The following is a 17,511-nucleotide window of genomic DNA, read 5'->3' on the forward strand; positions in this document are numbered from 1 at the left end:
AAGTGGACACCTGGAAAGAGTTGTCACTTACCACTTGTTCAGTCAGTTAATAGAGGTTGATATCAAAGAGTGACATTATGCTACTAGGTCAATAATGATTCCAGATGATGTTTTCAGGTATTTTTTAATCGGTAAGATACCGAAAAAAGAATATTCTAACTAAATATGTTAGTTTTTCCACACATCGGATAATACTTGGCAACTAGCCTTATGGCGATGCCTCTCTACGTCCATGTCCATCGTTGGAAACAAACAAGTCAGTCTGGCTGTATCCAGTTAGTGTTAAAGGTGTGCACCTTTCTTGTAAGGTATCGTCATCCGGTGTAGAGTTAAATGTCGTCTGCAGTGATGCTCATATGGATTACAACATCTCTTCTCCTTTTTGCGAGAGGTAAGGTGGATTTGTCTCCTACGCTATTTATTATTGCAGGTTCGAACCTTCAAAATCTGTTGAAAAATACTTCACTTTATCTGTACTGGATGTTGAATTTAACATATTTTCCCCGAATGATTCTTAATCGAGTTAACCAACAAAATTTTGTGTTAAATTTGCTTGAATATTTCTCACGCGCATTTAATATATAATAATACACGTTACCTTTACACGAGTGACATTTTCTATATTGAATTGACCACGTACTATAGTTTGGAATAACTCTCTCACCCAAGGGGAATTATAATTGTTGTGCCTGCCAGGAGAACCACTTATCAGTTACTGTTTCCTTTGCGAGTAAGTTATTCCCAAGACTGTCAATTCGCTACTAAACGATACTTATGGCATGGTATTTGGGATTATATTACACGCACACACACACATTATATATATATATATATATATATATATATATATATATATATGTGTGTGTGTGTGTGTGTGTGTGTGCGTGCGCATATGTATATATGTGTATATATGTATATATATACAATACATCATATATAAATAAATAAATATATATTATATATATATATATAGATATGTAGATTATATATATAGACCGAGAGATGAGGGAGAAGGGAGGAGAGAGAGAGAGCGAGAGAGAGAGAGAGAGTCAAATAGGACTGGAGTGACATCTAAAGATGATAAAGGGTTTCAAGGATTTGCAAGGCTTTCGAAGAACGTGAAACCTAGCCAAAATAAATTTGGAACATATTAATCACTCTGTTACCTCACGCTGTGTTTTGTAGGCATTTCTTAGGGTTCTTTGTAGCGTCATTTCGGTCCCTGTAGTTGTAACACCTTTCAGTCCTTTAACTGTAAACTCCGTTCATATTCTCTTTCTTCCATTTATTTTCCACCCTCTCCTAACAGTTGGTTTCTTAGAGCAACTCAGTAGGCGTGTACAGTATGGTCTTGGCCTTCCACCTTGGTGGCCGCGAGTTCGATTCTCGGGCATTCCATTGAGGTGTGAGAGATGTTTATTTCTGGTGATAGAAGTTCACTCTCGACGTGGTTTGGAAGTCACGTAAAGCCGTTGGTCCCGTTGCTGAATAACCACTGGTTCCATATAACGTAAAAACACTGTACAAACAAACAGTCATCGAGGTATCATTTAAAGGTTTACATTAATGAACCTGGTAGCACACGATAACTATATATAGTAAACGGCTGAATCCTTTTGTCAAAATAGGAAGCACCACCTGTGTCATCACCAAGATATTAATCCTATATATTATAGTAGTGGTACAAGTTTCTAGGTCTAGATAAACAATTCCCTGTCCCCACTCAAGTTTCGTTCGAAACCAGTCTAGTAACATTCGGAGATTTCCCGTACACAGCCTCCATCTTCATTGTCAGAGATGCATAGACTATATGAGTGATTGCTTCTTTGTTTGTCGCTGCACGAACATATTGGTTGTAGCCCCTGGGTCGAATGGTTGGTTTTGGCCATCTCCCAAACCCGGATTGTAAGATTTGACCAAACAAACAAGCCAAAGCCATGCAGTATAACTGTATATAGGTCACTGGTTGGGAAATGCCTTTGCATCTTGCGCTTCCTGACTCCTTTTTATTTTCCTTATGCTGCGTAGTACTAGTGCTTGTTTAACTTTCGATTTTGTACAGTCGGGCGTCTCTCTTTAACTTCTTCTTTGCGATCTTTTATGTAAAAAAAATATAAATATATCTATGATGATGTCCGTTTTCCTCATGATGAGACTTTTCACGACACGGATTATTTATTTATTTCCCCATGAGAGTTGCCAAGTGTTTAATTAATATTTTTTCAGCTACAGAAGGTGCATTTTTTGTATCTTTTCCTCCCCGCCAGTGAAGTCGTAGCAGGAGGATCAAGGTCGAAAATCGGTTGCAAAAAAATAAATAAAAGAAATTGGTGCTCAGGTTCTCACAGTGCAACAGAATTAGGATTTATCATATGCCTGTGCACGGGCCTTGGTGTCTTCCAAACAATGTTTCCTAATTCCAGAGCTACTAAACAGCCTGGAATGACGAATAAGAGATAAATACGGGATTATGATAATGTTTTTAAATGATTCGGGTGGTCGAAATTAATGCATTTAAAACATTTCAATTTGTTACTTGGATTATTGAGTAATTTCATACGTTACTGATGACAAATGGGCAGCTAACGTTTGTTGAACTTTTTAAAGCCGACATTTGTGTTTTATGGTTGAGCATTAAAAATGGACAAGAGGAATAGTTGTTGTTGCATTGTAAAAATTAAAGATGATAAATCCTAGGCCTAGCAAATAAAGCATATATGAGTGTGCCAGTGACCACCTTGAAGCCACCCACATTTTATGGAGGGGAAAGGTTAAATTTAAGGAATACATTTGAATAGACAGATGCATTCTGCATATACTGAACCAATTTAATCTTATTTCGTTCTCTTTCAGATGGGTATGACTTCGTCTCTTGTCAGTCGATTGACACGTCTGTTGACATACAATCATTCTTAAATCAGTTTTGTTCCCCTGGCTCCACCAATCCAGGATGTGGGGTAAGAAAGTCTTTTTTTATTATTATTTTAAATCTTGCGAAGATATTTGAGGCTCATGTTTATTATGGCATGTTTAGAAATGAATCAATTTCTGACTGAATCAATCAGTATGCACAGTATGTGTATTTTGTGTAAGTGGTCAGTAAAGCTAAGGAATTTTTATTTTATTTTGTTTTATATGCCAATGGCAAGATGCCAGTAAATGAACCCTTCATTATTATTATTATTATTATTATTATTATTATTCTATTATTATTATTATTTTATTATTATTATTATTATTATTAATTTATTAAATATTATTATTATTATTATTCTTATTATTATTATTATTATTATTATTATTATTATTATTATTATTGTATTATTATTATTATTATTATTATTATTATTATTATTATTATTATTAACAACAACAACAATAATGCAAACATGTTCGACAATTACTTGAGAAATATATAGAATCCTAGATTTTGAAACTGTAAACCTAATATTCAGACATTTTTATGTTATACTAAAAGCTCTTCTATGGATTTTATTTTTCTATTATATATATATATATATATATATATATATACATATATATACATATATATGTGTATGTATGTATATATTAATTAGCGAATACCACAGGAAAATGAAAGTCAGAAATCCAAGCGCTTTCGTCTCTACTAAGACATTGTCAAGGAATGAATGTCTTAGTAAAGACGAAAGCGCTTGGATGTCATTTTCCTGTGGTATTCGCTTATTTAATGAAGTCACGTGCATCTACTGTGATATATATATATATATATATATATATATATATATATATATATACATATATATACTATATGTATATGATGAAAAACAGTAGCAATTTTTTTTTCCTTTTTTTTTGGTACGTTGAAGCTTATACAGCTTGAGTTAGTACTATATCAAGGTGGGAGAAGACTTCTCTTCCACCTTGTACTATATGAAGGAATGCATGAATGCATAAATAAACTAACAAAATAATTGACTAGAGCCCCATTTTTAAACAGGGGACTGCAATCATCCCCCCAAACTCTGCGCCGCCCTCCCCGCCAGTCACTACGCCGTCCTCCCCTCCAGTCACTGCGCCGCCCACGGTCTCTACAGACTGCTCTGCTAATGAACGTCAATGTCCCCAGCTAGGGGCGTACTGTTTCCCCAGCAGTGTTGACTGTGATGCCATTGGTAAGTGACCTTAATGTAGCTATCCTCCAAAATTATTTGGTATTAGTTACTTATAGTAGATTCACATCAACCGTGCATTTGATGTCTAGGCCATTCCCTTACGACACTCCTGATTGGCTGTTGATGAGCCTATCACAAGGCTGGAAACTCTCAGTCTCTCTCGAGAGTTCACATAGACAGGATGTATGTTCCACCTTACTTGAGAGATGTGTCTTTCAAGAAGTATCCCTCAGGAGAGGTGGAACATACATCCTGCCTATGAGAACTCTCTCCAGAGACTGACAGTTAAAAGCCATGTGACTGGCTTATCAACAGCCAATCAGGAGTGTCGTAAGGGACTGGCCTGGACGTCAGATGCACGGTTGGGTTCAGTGTCACATGTCCTAAACGATGATGGGCTGAGTGTCATATATCCTTAGCAAGATTGTGTCTGATCTCATTTATTCTAGTTAATATTGGGTCCAATGTCATATGCTGTCGATTTTATTTGGTTTGTCTCCATACAATACTGTGTCTCTAATGATGTGTTCATATCCTGTTTTCATTTCATTGCCATAAATTCCCAATTATTTTAAGTTCACTATCTTATGGCCCCAGACTTATTGGGGTCAGTGACTCGTGCCCATAATGATAGTGGGTACAAAGTTATGCATTTTATTCAGTATTGAATTCAGGGTTGCTCGTAATATTGGGTTCGTGGCTGTTTATCAATTGTGGTATATGGTTCGTGGGTGCTTATTTGTAATACTGGGTTCACTGTCATATATCCTCTTTGATAACGAGTTCATTGGTCTCATATGTCCTCAGTATTATTGGGGTCTGTGGCTTACATCCCATATGTAAAGTTATATCCCCCTGCAATATGGAATTCTGTGACATAAGACCTCTTCGTCAGCACTGGTTCAAGGTTGTAAGACTTCAGTGTTATGTCTCCTGATCATTGTTAAGTGGATTGTTTTCACTGATTATCAGATATCCCTGATCGTAATGGTTTCTGTGACAAAAGTATCCGTGTGCCCCCAATATTTGTTTATTGGTACAATAACTTAGTACAGGCAGTCCCCGGGTTACGACGGGGGTTCCGTTCTTGAGATGCGTCGTAAGCCGAAAATCATCGTAAGCTGGAACATCGTCAAAAATCCTAAGAAACCCTTACTTTCAATACTTTAGGTCTATTGAAAACTATGTAAACTGCATTCTTATTGAATTTTTCATCAAAAAAACTTCAAATATTGATTATTTTGCATTTTTGGTGTCATATTTCATCTGCCAGATCAGTGTTGTAGGCGTTGTAACCCTGGAACATGTGATGTAACCCTGGAAATAATTTCTGATGAATATAATTGAAAGTGCCTTAACCTCGGAACGTCGTAAGCCGAGACCGTCGTAACCCGGGGACTGCCTGTATTATCAAGTAATGGCTTGTAAGATGGTTCTAGCCAAAGCACTGTGAAAGAAGGAGAATTTCATGAACAAACTAGAACTTTAAAACACCTTCATGTCCTCAGGCACTGTTACTTGTCCCCTACCACAAGATTACGGCGTCGAGACTCAGGTGCTTATATGTGGAAGTGGATCAAGTTCGGGTGCAAGGTGAGATGGATTTCCATTTTGCTTGGTTACTGTATTCTGTATGTGTGTGTGCGTGTGCAACTGTCCCATGACAACATATTTAGGCTTTCAATAACTACTAATGATTTTGGGGGCTAAGCCCTGTCAAGTAACAGCAGGCTAGTGAGTGGGTTAGGTTAGGTTAGTTAAATAGATAGCTTGACTGGTCTTTATAAACTGCAATGGACCAACTATGGTCATACCACTGGAAGTGTGCTTTTGCTTTTAACAGTTTTAACTGCAGTAAAAGATGAGTTTGATAAAAAAAAAAGTCAATGAACGTTCATACTTACTTAACAGCCATAAATTTTTTATTGTAAAAATGACCATCGTACTAACCAAAAATCTACCTATTTGCTGTATGGGTTTTCATTGTTTAACCTGAATGGGTTCTCCAGTTTGGCAGATTATACACACAATGTCATTTTACCTTTTTATTTTTGGCTTTTATTACGCAGGAACTCGAAAAGGTAAGGGTATTAACCCGGTATGTATCCACCTACGCGTCACCTCAGGTGCTAGTACTAAATATGACAGATGCTCAATGGGATGCCGTGTTTAGTACCAACCCCTCGGGGATCAAAGATATAATGTATTAATATACATAGAAATGGGCATGTATAGTAATACTTTGATCCCCGAGGGGCTAGTACTAAAAGCGACGTTTCATTGAGCTTCTGCCATGTTTAGTACTAGCTCCTCGGAGGTACGCATAGGTGGATAAAAGGGATTTTGACGAAGGAAAAATCTATTTCTGGGCGAGGGTTTGTGTCGCCCAGTGAAATAATCCTAAAGTTCATTATTTCTAGGTAAATGATACTAACATATACCAGAGAAAAATAAATTCAGGAGGATGTCAGTATAACTGACTCGCTCCCCCTAAATAAAAGAGGGTGTCGGTATGGTTTCTGGGGCGAGTGAGACCACTACCACGAACCTCTTGCCATTTAGAATTCTCCTACACCAGAATCCCCCTCCTGAAAGAGCCGATCCACAGTCGGAGACAGCAACTACTACTACTACGCTACGTACCACGCCGACTGCAGCGCCTCTGGTGGTCATCCTTGTCGTTAGATGCCAATCTTGGGCTGCAGGGCGGGACATAGGGGGGGATTTCACTGGGCGACACGAACCCTCGCCCAGAAATAGATTTTTCCTTCGTCAAAATCCCTTTTTTGGGCTCAGTTTGTGTCGCTACGTGAAATATTACCAGAGAAATAGCACAAGATTGTAAAGCAAAAGTGGAAGGTCTCAATAAAACTAAAAAGTAAAACAAATAAATATAATGTTATTGAGAACTTACAAGTTATCATACAGATAAAGTTAACTTAAAGTAAATAATGCAGACATATAGTTAACCTTAAAATTAAACTTATACTAGTTATGATAACTTAAACAATATTAGTGAGTTACAATGCATATTGGGAAAATTACTCACTAAACTTATAATTATTATTAATAAATGGTACATTGATAAATGTCGGTGTGCTACCCTAGCATAAAAATAAGGGGAGCAACACCAACCAGAATCATAATATTTACAATAAAGTTGTGGGTGCCCCTAGCATAAAAATAAGGGACACACCACTATAAACATCATCTTAAGCAGCTAAGGCTAAAGGACCATATAGAGCATAACGGTAGTTAGGTGAAATATTAGTTGAGGCAGGTAGAAAGGAGATCTGGATCTTCAACTACAACTACTGTGCAATGTCAGGGGAAACTATGTTTCCCGCTGCCACTGCCGGAAATTTTAAAGATTCTAAGGACTTCAGATAATGACGCTTGAAAACTGTCGGCGATTTCCAGCCAGTACGTATACTTTTTTAAGTCGTCAAAGTTCATATGCTGGAAGTAATTAATGGAGGTGGCTACTGCCCTGATGTCATGGGCTTTTGGAAATGATTCAGGGTTTGCTTGTTTAATGAAGTAAAGGATCTGCTGCCTGATACCTTTTATTGAGATAGTACCACCTCTTTCCCTCATGAAGAGGGGGCCTGAGGATCTAGAGGATGTCCTAGACAGAAAGGCTCGTAAGGTCATCACTGGACAGAGAAGGGTCTTGAGGAAGAGGGATGACTTTCCAAGGGGCCCATCTCATCAAAGGATCCTCATTTTTTGCCAGAAAACTACGATCTGGTGAAAGTAGAACCTCTCCTGAAGGGAGGAATTCTACATGTCCCGCATCTCTGGAAAGAGCCGACAGTTCTGATATTCTAGCTCCTGAGGCCAGACTCAGCAAGAATAGTGTCTTTCTTAGTAACATTATGAATGAGCAAGAAGTGTTGTCAGTGTCTGAGGCCAGTTTGAGGACATCATTCAAAAACCATGATACTGAACTAGGTCTTTCAGAAGGTCTGAGCCTAGCACAAGCTTTAGGAATAGACGTAAAGTAAGAGTCTGTTAAGTCGATTTGAAAACCCAACTGAAAGATTTTCTTTAAAGCTGATTTATTAGTGGTAATAGTACTAGCTGCTAATCCTTTTTCAAATAAAGATCTGAAGAAGGATATAGCTGAATTGACTGTCATGGTTGTGGTGTTTGTTTCCTTCAGGAAAGATGCTAACTTCTTAACAGCAGAATCGTACTGTCTCAAAGTTGATTCCCTCTTATCTGATTCTAAGAAAAGAATATTCTGAGGATCGATATCTGCATCTTTTTTAGCCTCAAACTTCATGAAGTCCATAAAGTTAGGGTTTTGAGAATTCCTGAGGAAGCGAACAGTCCTCATTTGTACTGACTGAGATAGTTTGGGATTGGGAATCCGTCAAGGTCGAAGACCCAATTCCAGGAGCAGAGGGTACCAGTTGCTCTTGGGCCAGTCCGGGGCTACTAGAGCTACTTGTCCCTTGAAAGTCCTGAGTTTGTTCAGTACTTTCAATAGAAGATTCACTGGAGGAAAGATGTATATCTTCTTCCACTGATTCCAATCTATGGACATAGTGTCTATGGCATATGCCAGAGGGTCCAGGTTGGGGGCCACATAGCAAGGTAGCTTGTGGTTTGCTTGAGATGCGAAAAGATCCACCTGAAGCCCCGGAACACTCCGGCGTATCCACTGGAATGACTTGTTGCCCAGGGACCACTCTGATTCTAGAGGAACTGATCAGGACAGGGCGCCTGCTATCACGTTCCTTACTCCCGCCAAGTGGGTGGAGGATAGATGCCATTTGTACTTGTTTGCTAGGGAGAAAATGGCTATCATGACATGGTTCACATGTTTTGATTTGGATCCTCCCCTGTTGATGCAATGTACTACTACTGCGCTGTCCAAGACCAGTTTTATATGCGAGTTCTTTGGTGGAAGAAGCCTCTTCAGAGTGAGGAACACTGCCATAGCTTCCAATACATTTATGTGAAGCTGGCGGAACTGACGTGACCAGGTTCCTTGAACTGAGAATATCCTCCCCACCCGCTTAGCGAGGCGTCCGTGTGGATAGTCAACGACGGAGGAGGATGTTGAAGAGGAACTGACTTGGACAGATTCTTTGACTCCACCCATGGACGGAGATGATTGCTTGCGGGATTACTGACAACTTGTCTCGAGATTTGACATTTGCCCTTGAGCGCCAAACTCGATTTATGTCTTTCAGCCTTGCTTTTAACAGAACATCCGTCACTGATGCAAACTGGAGTGAACCTAGGATCCTTTCCTGGTTTCTCCTTGATGCTCGTTTGTTCCTGAGGAGTTGCTTTACTAACTTGGCTATTCCCTTCGTTTTGACCGCAGGAATTGACAGATTGTGGGAGGTCAAATCCCATTGAATGCCGAGCCATTGAAAACGAGACTCCGGTGTGAGTCTGGACTTTGTCCTGTTTATTTGGAACCCTAGATGTTTCAGGAATTGAATTACTTTGTTTGTGGCTCTGAGGCATTCCTCGATGGTTGACACCCAAATTAGCCAATCGTCGAGGTACACTACTACCATTATCCCTTGTGATCTCAGTTGTTGAACTACTACTTCCGGCATTTTCGTGAACACCCTGGGGGCTATGTTCAGCCCGAAGGGCATCACTTTGAAAGAGAATGCCTGATCTCCCAGCTTGAAGCCTAGGTATGGGCGAAAGTGTCTTGCAATTGGGATATGATAGTATGCGTCTGTAAGATCGATAGAGGTGGCGACGGCCCCACGGGGAAGTAAGGTCCACACCTGCGAGATGGTCAGCATTTTGAACTTGTCGCAACAAATGAATAAGTTTAGCCAGGACAAGTCTAAGATTATTCTTCTTTTTGATGAGCCTTTCTTTGGCACGCTGAATAAGCGTCCTTGAAACTTTAAATGCTTGACCCTTGACACTACCCCTTTCTGAAGGAGCTCTTCTGCATAATCTGCCAATTCCTTTGTTGGTAGCTGAAGGAATGATTTGGTTGGAGGGGGACCTTTGATCCAACTCCATCCCAGCCCTTTGGACACAATGCTCTGTGCCCAATTGCTGAACCCCCACCTGTGGCGGAAGAGGAACAGCCTCCCTCCTACCTGGGAGCTCTCACTGCTGTTGTGCGGGACGTGCTCCTCGTCCTCCACGGAAGTGCTTGCCTGTGTTGGTAGCTCTTCCTGCACCCCTCTGCCGAAAGGCCCCTCTAGCCCTGCTTCCCCTTGCGAACCTATTGAAGGTTTGAAAGGCTTGGCTTTCAAACACCTGGTTGAAAGCCGGGGAAACAGCGTAAGAGGTCGAGGGCTGGCTCTGTGGGGACAACAGGAGGATGGGCTGATTCTGCCCCTTTGTAGCTGCCGGTTGTCCTGGTTGAGAGATCGGGACAGCTTGTATGAATTGCTGCTGTTGCTGTTTCTGGTAGGGTGGGAACCTCTTAGTTTTCTTTAGTTTCCTCTTATTGGAGAGACCCCAACGAGCTCTGAGGCTTTGGTTAAGCCTCGTTGCTTTGTGCTGTACCTCGTTTATGGCCGATTCCGGAAAGAGGTCTGCCCCCCAGATATTTGAGGAAAGCAACTTATTCGGCTCATGTCGAATCGTTGCTTCCTGAAGGACATGTTTCCTACAGTTCCTTCTAGCCAGCGCAAACTCGTACAGATCAGACTGTACAGTTTGCGTCTGGGACTTGGCTAGGAGCTTAAATAAAGGCTCCGTACCATAAGTCAGAGCAGCCACTTCGGTCATCACTAGAGTGTTCAACGTCCTTCCTAGCCTTGTTCTTGCCTCAAACTCAGCTTGTATGAGGTTATACGGTAACCTAGGCAACCTCTCGCCGAACTGTTCTATGGCACAGTCCGGTTTGAGCTTACCTACCGTGAAAGTGGCCGGTAAGTTCTCCCAAAGCTCACCAAATGCAGGGAAGAGTGGGGACGTAGGGTCCAATTCCCTGAGCTGAGGAAGGGGTTCATCCTTCATGACAGCCTGTAGGGTAACCTCAGCTAACTTAGTCGTGAAGGGGAGCGGTGCCTCCTCCTCTGTGGCAAAGATAGTGAAGGGACTCTTAAATGCCTGGAGTCTGGTACTGGTACAATCCCAATCCTCCAGGCAATGTACCCATTCCCTCTGAGCATGGTCGCGGCTGTACAACACCGTCTCCTTGGGAATCTTATCTTCTCTGTTCAATGCCGTCTCCGTAAGCCTGGCATAACCCATGAGAGGAGGCTGCAGGCCGGCTGGATGGAACTCGAAGTCCTCGATCCTTCGAGTTCCATAGTCCGGGATGGAGATCATGCCATCCTTGTAGGGCGCATAGACTGCTACCCTCCAAGGATTGCTCATAGAGAAGGAAGGAAGGGTATTGTAGTCAGGCAACTGGGCCAGTCCGGCGCCTACTACAGGGAGATCGGCCTGAGGTGCTTGGCTCAGTCATGCCAGCCGGTTCTTCTGGTCAGACAGACGTTCAGAAATATTCTGAATCGACTGTCCAGACTGATTCAGCGTGGTGGAGAATTGAGCGAACATCTTCTCGAATCTCGTATTCAGAGATCCGACCAAGTCTCCTACTTGCTGCATAACCCCTGCCGTGAATGCAGCAGGATTGAAGGGACCAGTTGAACTGGCCCCGACAGGGGTCACCGGAGGAGTTACTCCTCCGGTAGCGGGAGAGGGTACTGTCTCGGCGGGAGCACGGGCCTTCTCCTTAGAGGATTTACCTCTCGACCCTTTCGAATGCAAAGAAGAGGAGGACTTCGACTTCTCTGCTCCGGGATGGTTAGCCGGAGACTTCCGAGAAGATGAAGAAGACGATGTCTTCTTAGACGACGTCTTCTGAAGGGTCTTCTGCTCTCTTTGCCCCTTTACTTTGGGGACTACAGAGGCAGCTGGCGTGCTAGTAGGGATCTCAGATCCCGTGAAGCCTTGAAAGGAAGAGGATGAAGGGACAGGCGAAGAAGATCCAGAAGCACCCAAGGGAAGCCCTTGGGCACCTAACAAACCTACCTCAACTAACAAATCATCTGTACCTACCGCCATTAGCTCTATATTGAGGTCTAGAGTCGCTACATCCGCCGCGATGTCTTGGCCTCCTCCTTCAATAAAGGCTTGCTCCACCTGTTGTTGGATGCTTGCAATCGTCGGAGCTGCCGCGGTGGGATCCACGTACCCCGTCGACTTCCTGCCTGGGAAGATCTGGATAGCCATCTTCTTGTCCAATATGTATGGCTGTCCCTTCGACACATTTTTGCCGAAGCCTCCCACCCAGGCCCGCAGGGTAGCCGACGCGGCTTCCTTAACGGCGGTAGCCTGGAAAAGAGGGTCATTGTAATCGTTACAACGAAGCCCCGAGGACGGATCATTAACAAATGACACATATAACCATATAGCAAATTAACATTAGGTCATGTAACAGTATATGCCACGTAAAGAACAAACCTTACACCGGTATATACTTACTCCGTCCAAAAACTGGCCCACCAAATCGTAACAAATGGAACAAGCCTCGTGGTGCCAGACGATCAGCTCATTGTGGCGGGTAGCACAAGGAGCGTGGAATCTGCAGACCTCATGTCCGCAGGGGTCCTGGAGGACGGCGTTGCACCCTGCCTCCTGACAGTTAGTAGCCTGTAAGTGAATAGATACATAAGTATCAACGTAGTACACTCACAGGGCTACTATGATACTCCGTTGCATGCCGGAGTAGCTTAAAATTATTGGGCATAATACCCCCCTGAACTCCGTGTGGAAGGGGGTCTATGACCTAGTAACTGGTTGGTAAAACTCCGGTGTACACCGGAGAGGAGAATATGAATCAACCAGATGCTTCTATACACCCATAATGAGTTCCAAGGAGTAGTACACCATGCCGGAGAACGAGAGAGGATTACCCATAATAAAACTAGAATTAAATGAAATAAATAGTTATTTATGGAGCGTGCAGCTCCGCCATAAAACACCTCCGACAACTAGAGGAGTGCTCGGATAGCAAGCAAGTCCTCCGCCGGATGACGAAGGGACTACGTGGGTTAGGGAAAGCATGTAGGACAAATGGATATGTCTCCCCCTCCGGTGGCTGGCGGAGCCAGTCACCCCCCCGACAACCGAAGGTACACCTGGATAGCAAGCAGGCGCACCGTCCGCAGGCGAAGGGGTAAATAACAAGGAGTTGGGGGGAAGAGAAACCAGACCCAAGGAACGCCGGAGAAGAACCGAAGCCACCAGAGGGGGGGTGGCCAACCCCCGCCTCTGACCACTCCGGAGCTCCCCCAGAGCTCAAAGAGAGTATGCGGCCCACCAGTGCTCACAGCTGTCCCGAACTCCCGTGACCTCCCTAACAGGGGGGAGGAGGGAGAGGTACTCGGATGGTTGCCATAGCGACCGTAAGCGAGCTAGGACAGACCCCCCCTTCCGTACGGGAGGGAGGGAAGGGGACTGGGACTAGGGCGACCAGAGGCACCACGCGATCGCATGTGGACCAAGAGGTGATAATGCAACAAAACAGCCTAGGCCGAGCGACCACGTGACCCTGAGAGGACCAAGGGGCGATAATGCAACAAAACTGAACACAGTTGGACCAAGAAGATCAATGCAACAAGACCACCTAGGCTAAACTGGTCGCCCTAAAAGCTAACCCTACAAAATAATAAAAATAAAATTTTTACATCGTCAAAAGAGAGAGAGGGAAAACACGAGTGAGAGAGAAAGGGACGTCCAGGAGAAGTAGGCTAGTTCCCCGATGAAAACGAGCCAACTGCTCAGAAGCCAGCCTTAGCCGACACGTAAAAGGAAGGCAATAGCCAGGATACTGGACTAGAAGGAAAAAATTAATCACTCTAGCGCCTAAACCCCTAGACAAAGAGACATGCATGCATGAACGTGAATCTAAGGTATAGGCAATGAATTCCCGAATAATACGATGTAAAAAGATAATGGGAACTTGTGTAACACGTAATATAACCCATAAAAGGTTAAATTATATGATAGATGTCACGGTATAGGAGACCGAGAAATCTAACCAAACACGAGGCGAGCCGCCGACCGCCATGCGCCAGACCAGGGGACCATTTTGGACCTAAAAAACGGTAAATAAAGGACCCTGGCTGACAAAAACTAATTCCAAACCTTTCGGGGTACTTAACTTAGCTGCGGCAATAGCTGCTAGTTCCATGGTGAATATAATTCCAGGGAAAAGTACACCAAAAGCACAGAGAAAAAAATGGCACGTGCTACCTAGTTCACTAACGAAAAAGGATGACCACCAGAGGCGCTGCAGTCGGCGTGGTACGTAGCGTAGTAGTAGTAGTTGCTGTCTCCGACTGTGGATCGGCTCTTTCAGGAGGGGGATTCTGGTGTAGGAGAATTCTAAATGGCAAGAGGTTCGTGGTAGTGGTCTCACTCACCCCAGAAACCATACCGACACCCTCTTTTATTTAGGGTGAGCGAGTCAGTTATACTGACATCCTCCTGAATTTATTTTTCTCTGGTATATGTTAGTATTATTTACCTAGAAATAATGAACTTTAGGATTATTTCACGTAGCGACACGAACTGAGCCCAGAAATACCCGGGTGATACTAAAGGTAAGTACAGCGGTCAAACCCCCCCACCTGTATTCGTGGGGGATGCATACCAGACCCCCACGTGAATAGTTAGAACCAGCGAATACTTGGAACCCCTATAAAGATGCTTTAAACCTCCTATTTTGTTAGATTAAACTCAAGAAAAACCCACAAAAAATGTTTATACCTGGTTTTTTTTAATAGTTTTATCACAAAAAGTGCATTTTATGATGAAAATTTATATAAGAAGCTCGAATTTCTAGATATTTCTCGTAGAAAAATGCTGCGAACAGGCGAATTTTCCACAAATAATGAGAGGAAATGTTCCAGAGACAAATCTGCGAATGCGTGATTCCGCGAATCCGGAGAACGCGAACACGGGGGTTCCACTTTATTCCAGTTGTCGTTTTTGACTGAGCTGGTGTTATGCCAGCACAGGCTCTTGCTCATAGAGCAGCCCTTAAAAGTTTACCCAAATCAGCGTTGGTTATGCATGAAAGGAAAAAAAAAAATAGGACACAGGACCCAAGAACTGCAGAGAACTGCACATATTTCTTGTGTGTCATTTCTAATTGCAAGATAGAAAACTTATGGTTCTGATCATATTTTTTTTTATTGATAAATGATTCGTTGTCTTGTTCTGCCCCATACATAAGCATAAATAGATCTGGGATGGATACTCTGTGAATAAGCCTTATACTTTCTTTTCCTTTTCCTTGAGGTAAGCGGTTCTTTTGTATTATTGAACAGAATAGAATATTGAATATAGGCCAGAGGCCAAGCGCTGGCACTTGTGAGATCATTCAGCACTGAGACAGAAATTGACCGTAAAAAGTTTTGAAAGGTGTAACAGGAGGAAAGCATCACAGGTTTACTATGAATCAGTTGTTAAGAGAGAGGGATGGGAAAATAAGATGGAAGAGAATATGAACAGAGGTACAGTAAAAGGAATGAAACGGGCTGCATCTAAGGTATGAATCTGCTGTGTGTATGAGTATGTGTTTGTGTGTAAGTGCTGAAGAGGTCGCAATTGTTTGTGCTTCTGTAAATAGAAAGCGCATTGTTAGTTTACTAGCTGCTGCTGGCTATTGTGTAGAAGTGTTTTAATTATAGTATCCGCTGTGTATTTTTCATGTATATTGTATTGGCCAAGAGGTGAAATGAAGTGATATTATTATTATTATTATTATTATTATTATTATTATTATTATTATTGGAGAATCAAACCCACAGTTATGTATATGTGCATACAGTATTTTACGATAAAACTGTATCAATAGGTTTTGGAACCAGTCCCGAAAACTATTTATACAGTTTCATCGTTAAATATACGTGCTACTGTGAGTATATTTTAATTAAATATTTTTGTTATTATGAGATATGCTCTCATTGCAGGTGTGGGGATGACAGGAACGTCCCTGTGTTGACATTGCTCATGGTACAATGCCAGGGTAGCAATAGCATCAGAGAAAGTCATGTGGTAAGTACTTCAGAAAAATGGTTGAACTAGTAGCTCAAACTCAAACTCGTGTAGACAAGAGACTTTAACATGTTACGCCATGCAAAATATGTAATTGAGAGAAACTCGTCTTTTTGCACTTCGGAAATGTCTCATTTTTCACAATCCTGCATGACTTTTGATGTTCACTAAAAGGAGTGTATTATGCATGCATCAATGATTTCATGACCATTTTTGTACAGAAGTGAACAAGTGCACGTCCCCGTATAGTGTAGTGCCATTAGTGGACCTCACGCATTGCACTGTAGGCATTACTCAAGGCCCTTTGCAGTGTCCCTTTGACATATAGCCTAGATTTTATATTCCATTCCATTTATTATATACAAGAGTCATCCTTATACAATCATTTTGACCTTACTACTTATCCTTTCTAAGTGAGAAGGATATTTTTAATGAAATCCGCTGATGCTCTCTGTCCCCAGGAGCGATTCAGTGCCCTGAATGGCACTGGGGACGATGGGGGCGCAGGTGTTTATTTGTGCTCGGCCACAGGTCAGTGGGACAGGAAACATGGATCTACAATTGAGAACTTGATTGTATCTTGCAGGGATGCAGGTAAGATGCTTCCTGTGTTCTTTTCTTTAATGTGCATAAATCTTATCCCCTTTTAAGTCAATACATGCACAAGCATGTGATATTATATATACTGTGGGCCTCCCATATTCACGTTCTCCGGATTTGCGGATTCACGCATTAGCAGATTTCTCTCAGGAACATATCCAACCATTATCTGCGGGAAATTTGTGTATTTGCTGTATTTTTCTATGAGAAATATCCACAAATTCCTGGGTTTTTTTATCAATTTCATCCTAAAATGCACATTTTGTTATAAAACTATTTAAAAAACCAGGTATAAACATTTTTAGTAGTTTTTTCTTGAGTTAGTTATTTTTTTTTGAGTTATAACTAACAAAATAGGCCATTTTAAGCGTTTTTGTAGGGTATCCAACTATTCGCGGGTTATAGCCATTCACGGGGGTGTCTGGTACATATCCCCCGCGAATACGTGGGGAACACTTAATATATAAGTATATATGGATGTACCCGGTAGCGGGTAGTGCTGTCATTGTACTCCACAGTGTGCAAAGTAGGCATTGCTTAAGGTTCTTAGCAGGATCTCTTCAACCTCAAGCTGAAACCCCTTTCATTCCTTTTCCTGTATCTCAGTTCATATTCTTTTTCTTCCATCTTACTTTTCACCCTTTCCTAGCAATTGTATCATAGTGAGACTGAGGTTTTCCTCCTCCTACACCTTTAAAATCTTTTTACTCTCAAAAGTTCCCATTTAGTGCTCCAGCCT

At 42.0% G+C, this 17,511-nt stretch overlaps 1 protein-coding gene across 2 annotated transcripts in view; it reads left to right on the plus strand.

Annotated features, from left to right (window-relative positions):
- Positions 1 to 232: 232 nt before the first annotated feature.
- The window catches only part of LOC135197167 (uncharacterized), a 52,346-nt gene continuing 35,067 nt past the window's right edge, over positions 233 to 17,511 (plus strand). For both annotated transcript variants that reach the window (XM_064224148.1, XM_064224149.1), the window contains exons 1-6: positions 233 to 391; positions 2,854 to 2,957; positions 3,980 to 4,154; positions 5,663 to 5,747; positions 16,088 to 16,172; positions 16,634 to 16,766. In XM_064224148.1, coding sequence (XP_064080218.1) covers positions 334 to 391; positions 2,854 to 2,957; positions 3,980 to 4,154; positions 5,663 to 5,747; positions 16,088 to 16,172; positions 16,634 to 16,766 — 640 coding nt within the window. In that variant the 5' untranslated portion in view covers positions 233 to 333. The remainder of the gene's footprint in view (positions 392 to 2,853; positions 2,958 to 3,979; positions 4,155 to 5,662; positions 5,748 to 16,087; positions 16,173 to 16,633; positions 16,767 to 17,511) is intronic.

Source organism: Macrobrachium nipponense, chromosome 18 (assembly GCF_015104395.2).
Source record: "Macrobrachium nipponense isolate FS-2020 chromosome 18, ASM1510439v2, whole genome shotgun sequence".
NCBI lineage: Eukaryota > Metazoa > Arthropoda > Malacostraca > Decapoda > Palaemonidae > Macrobrachium > Macrobrachium nipponense.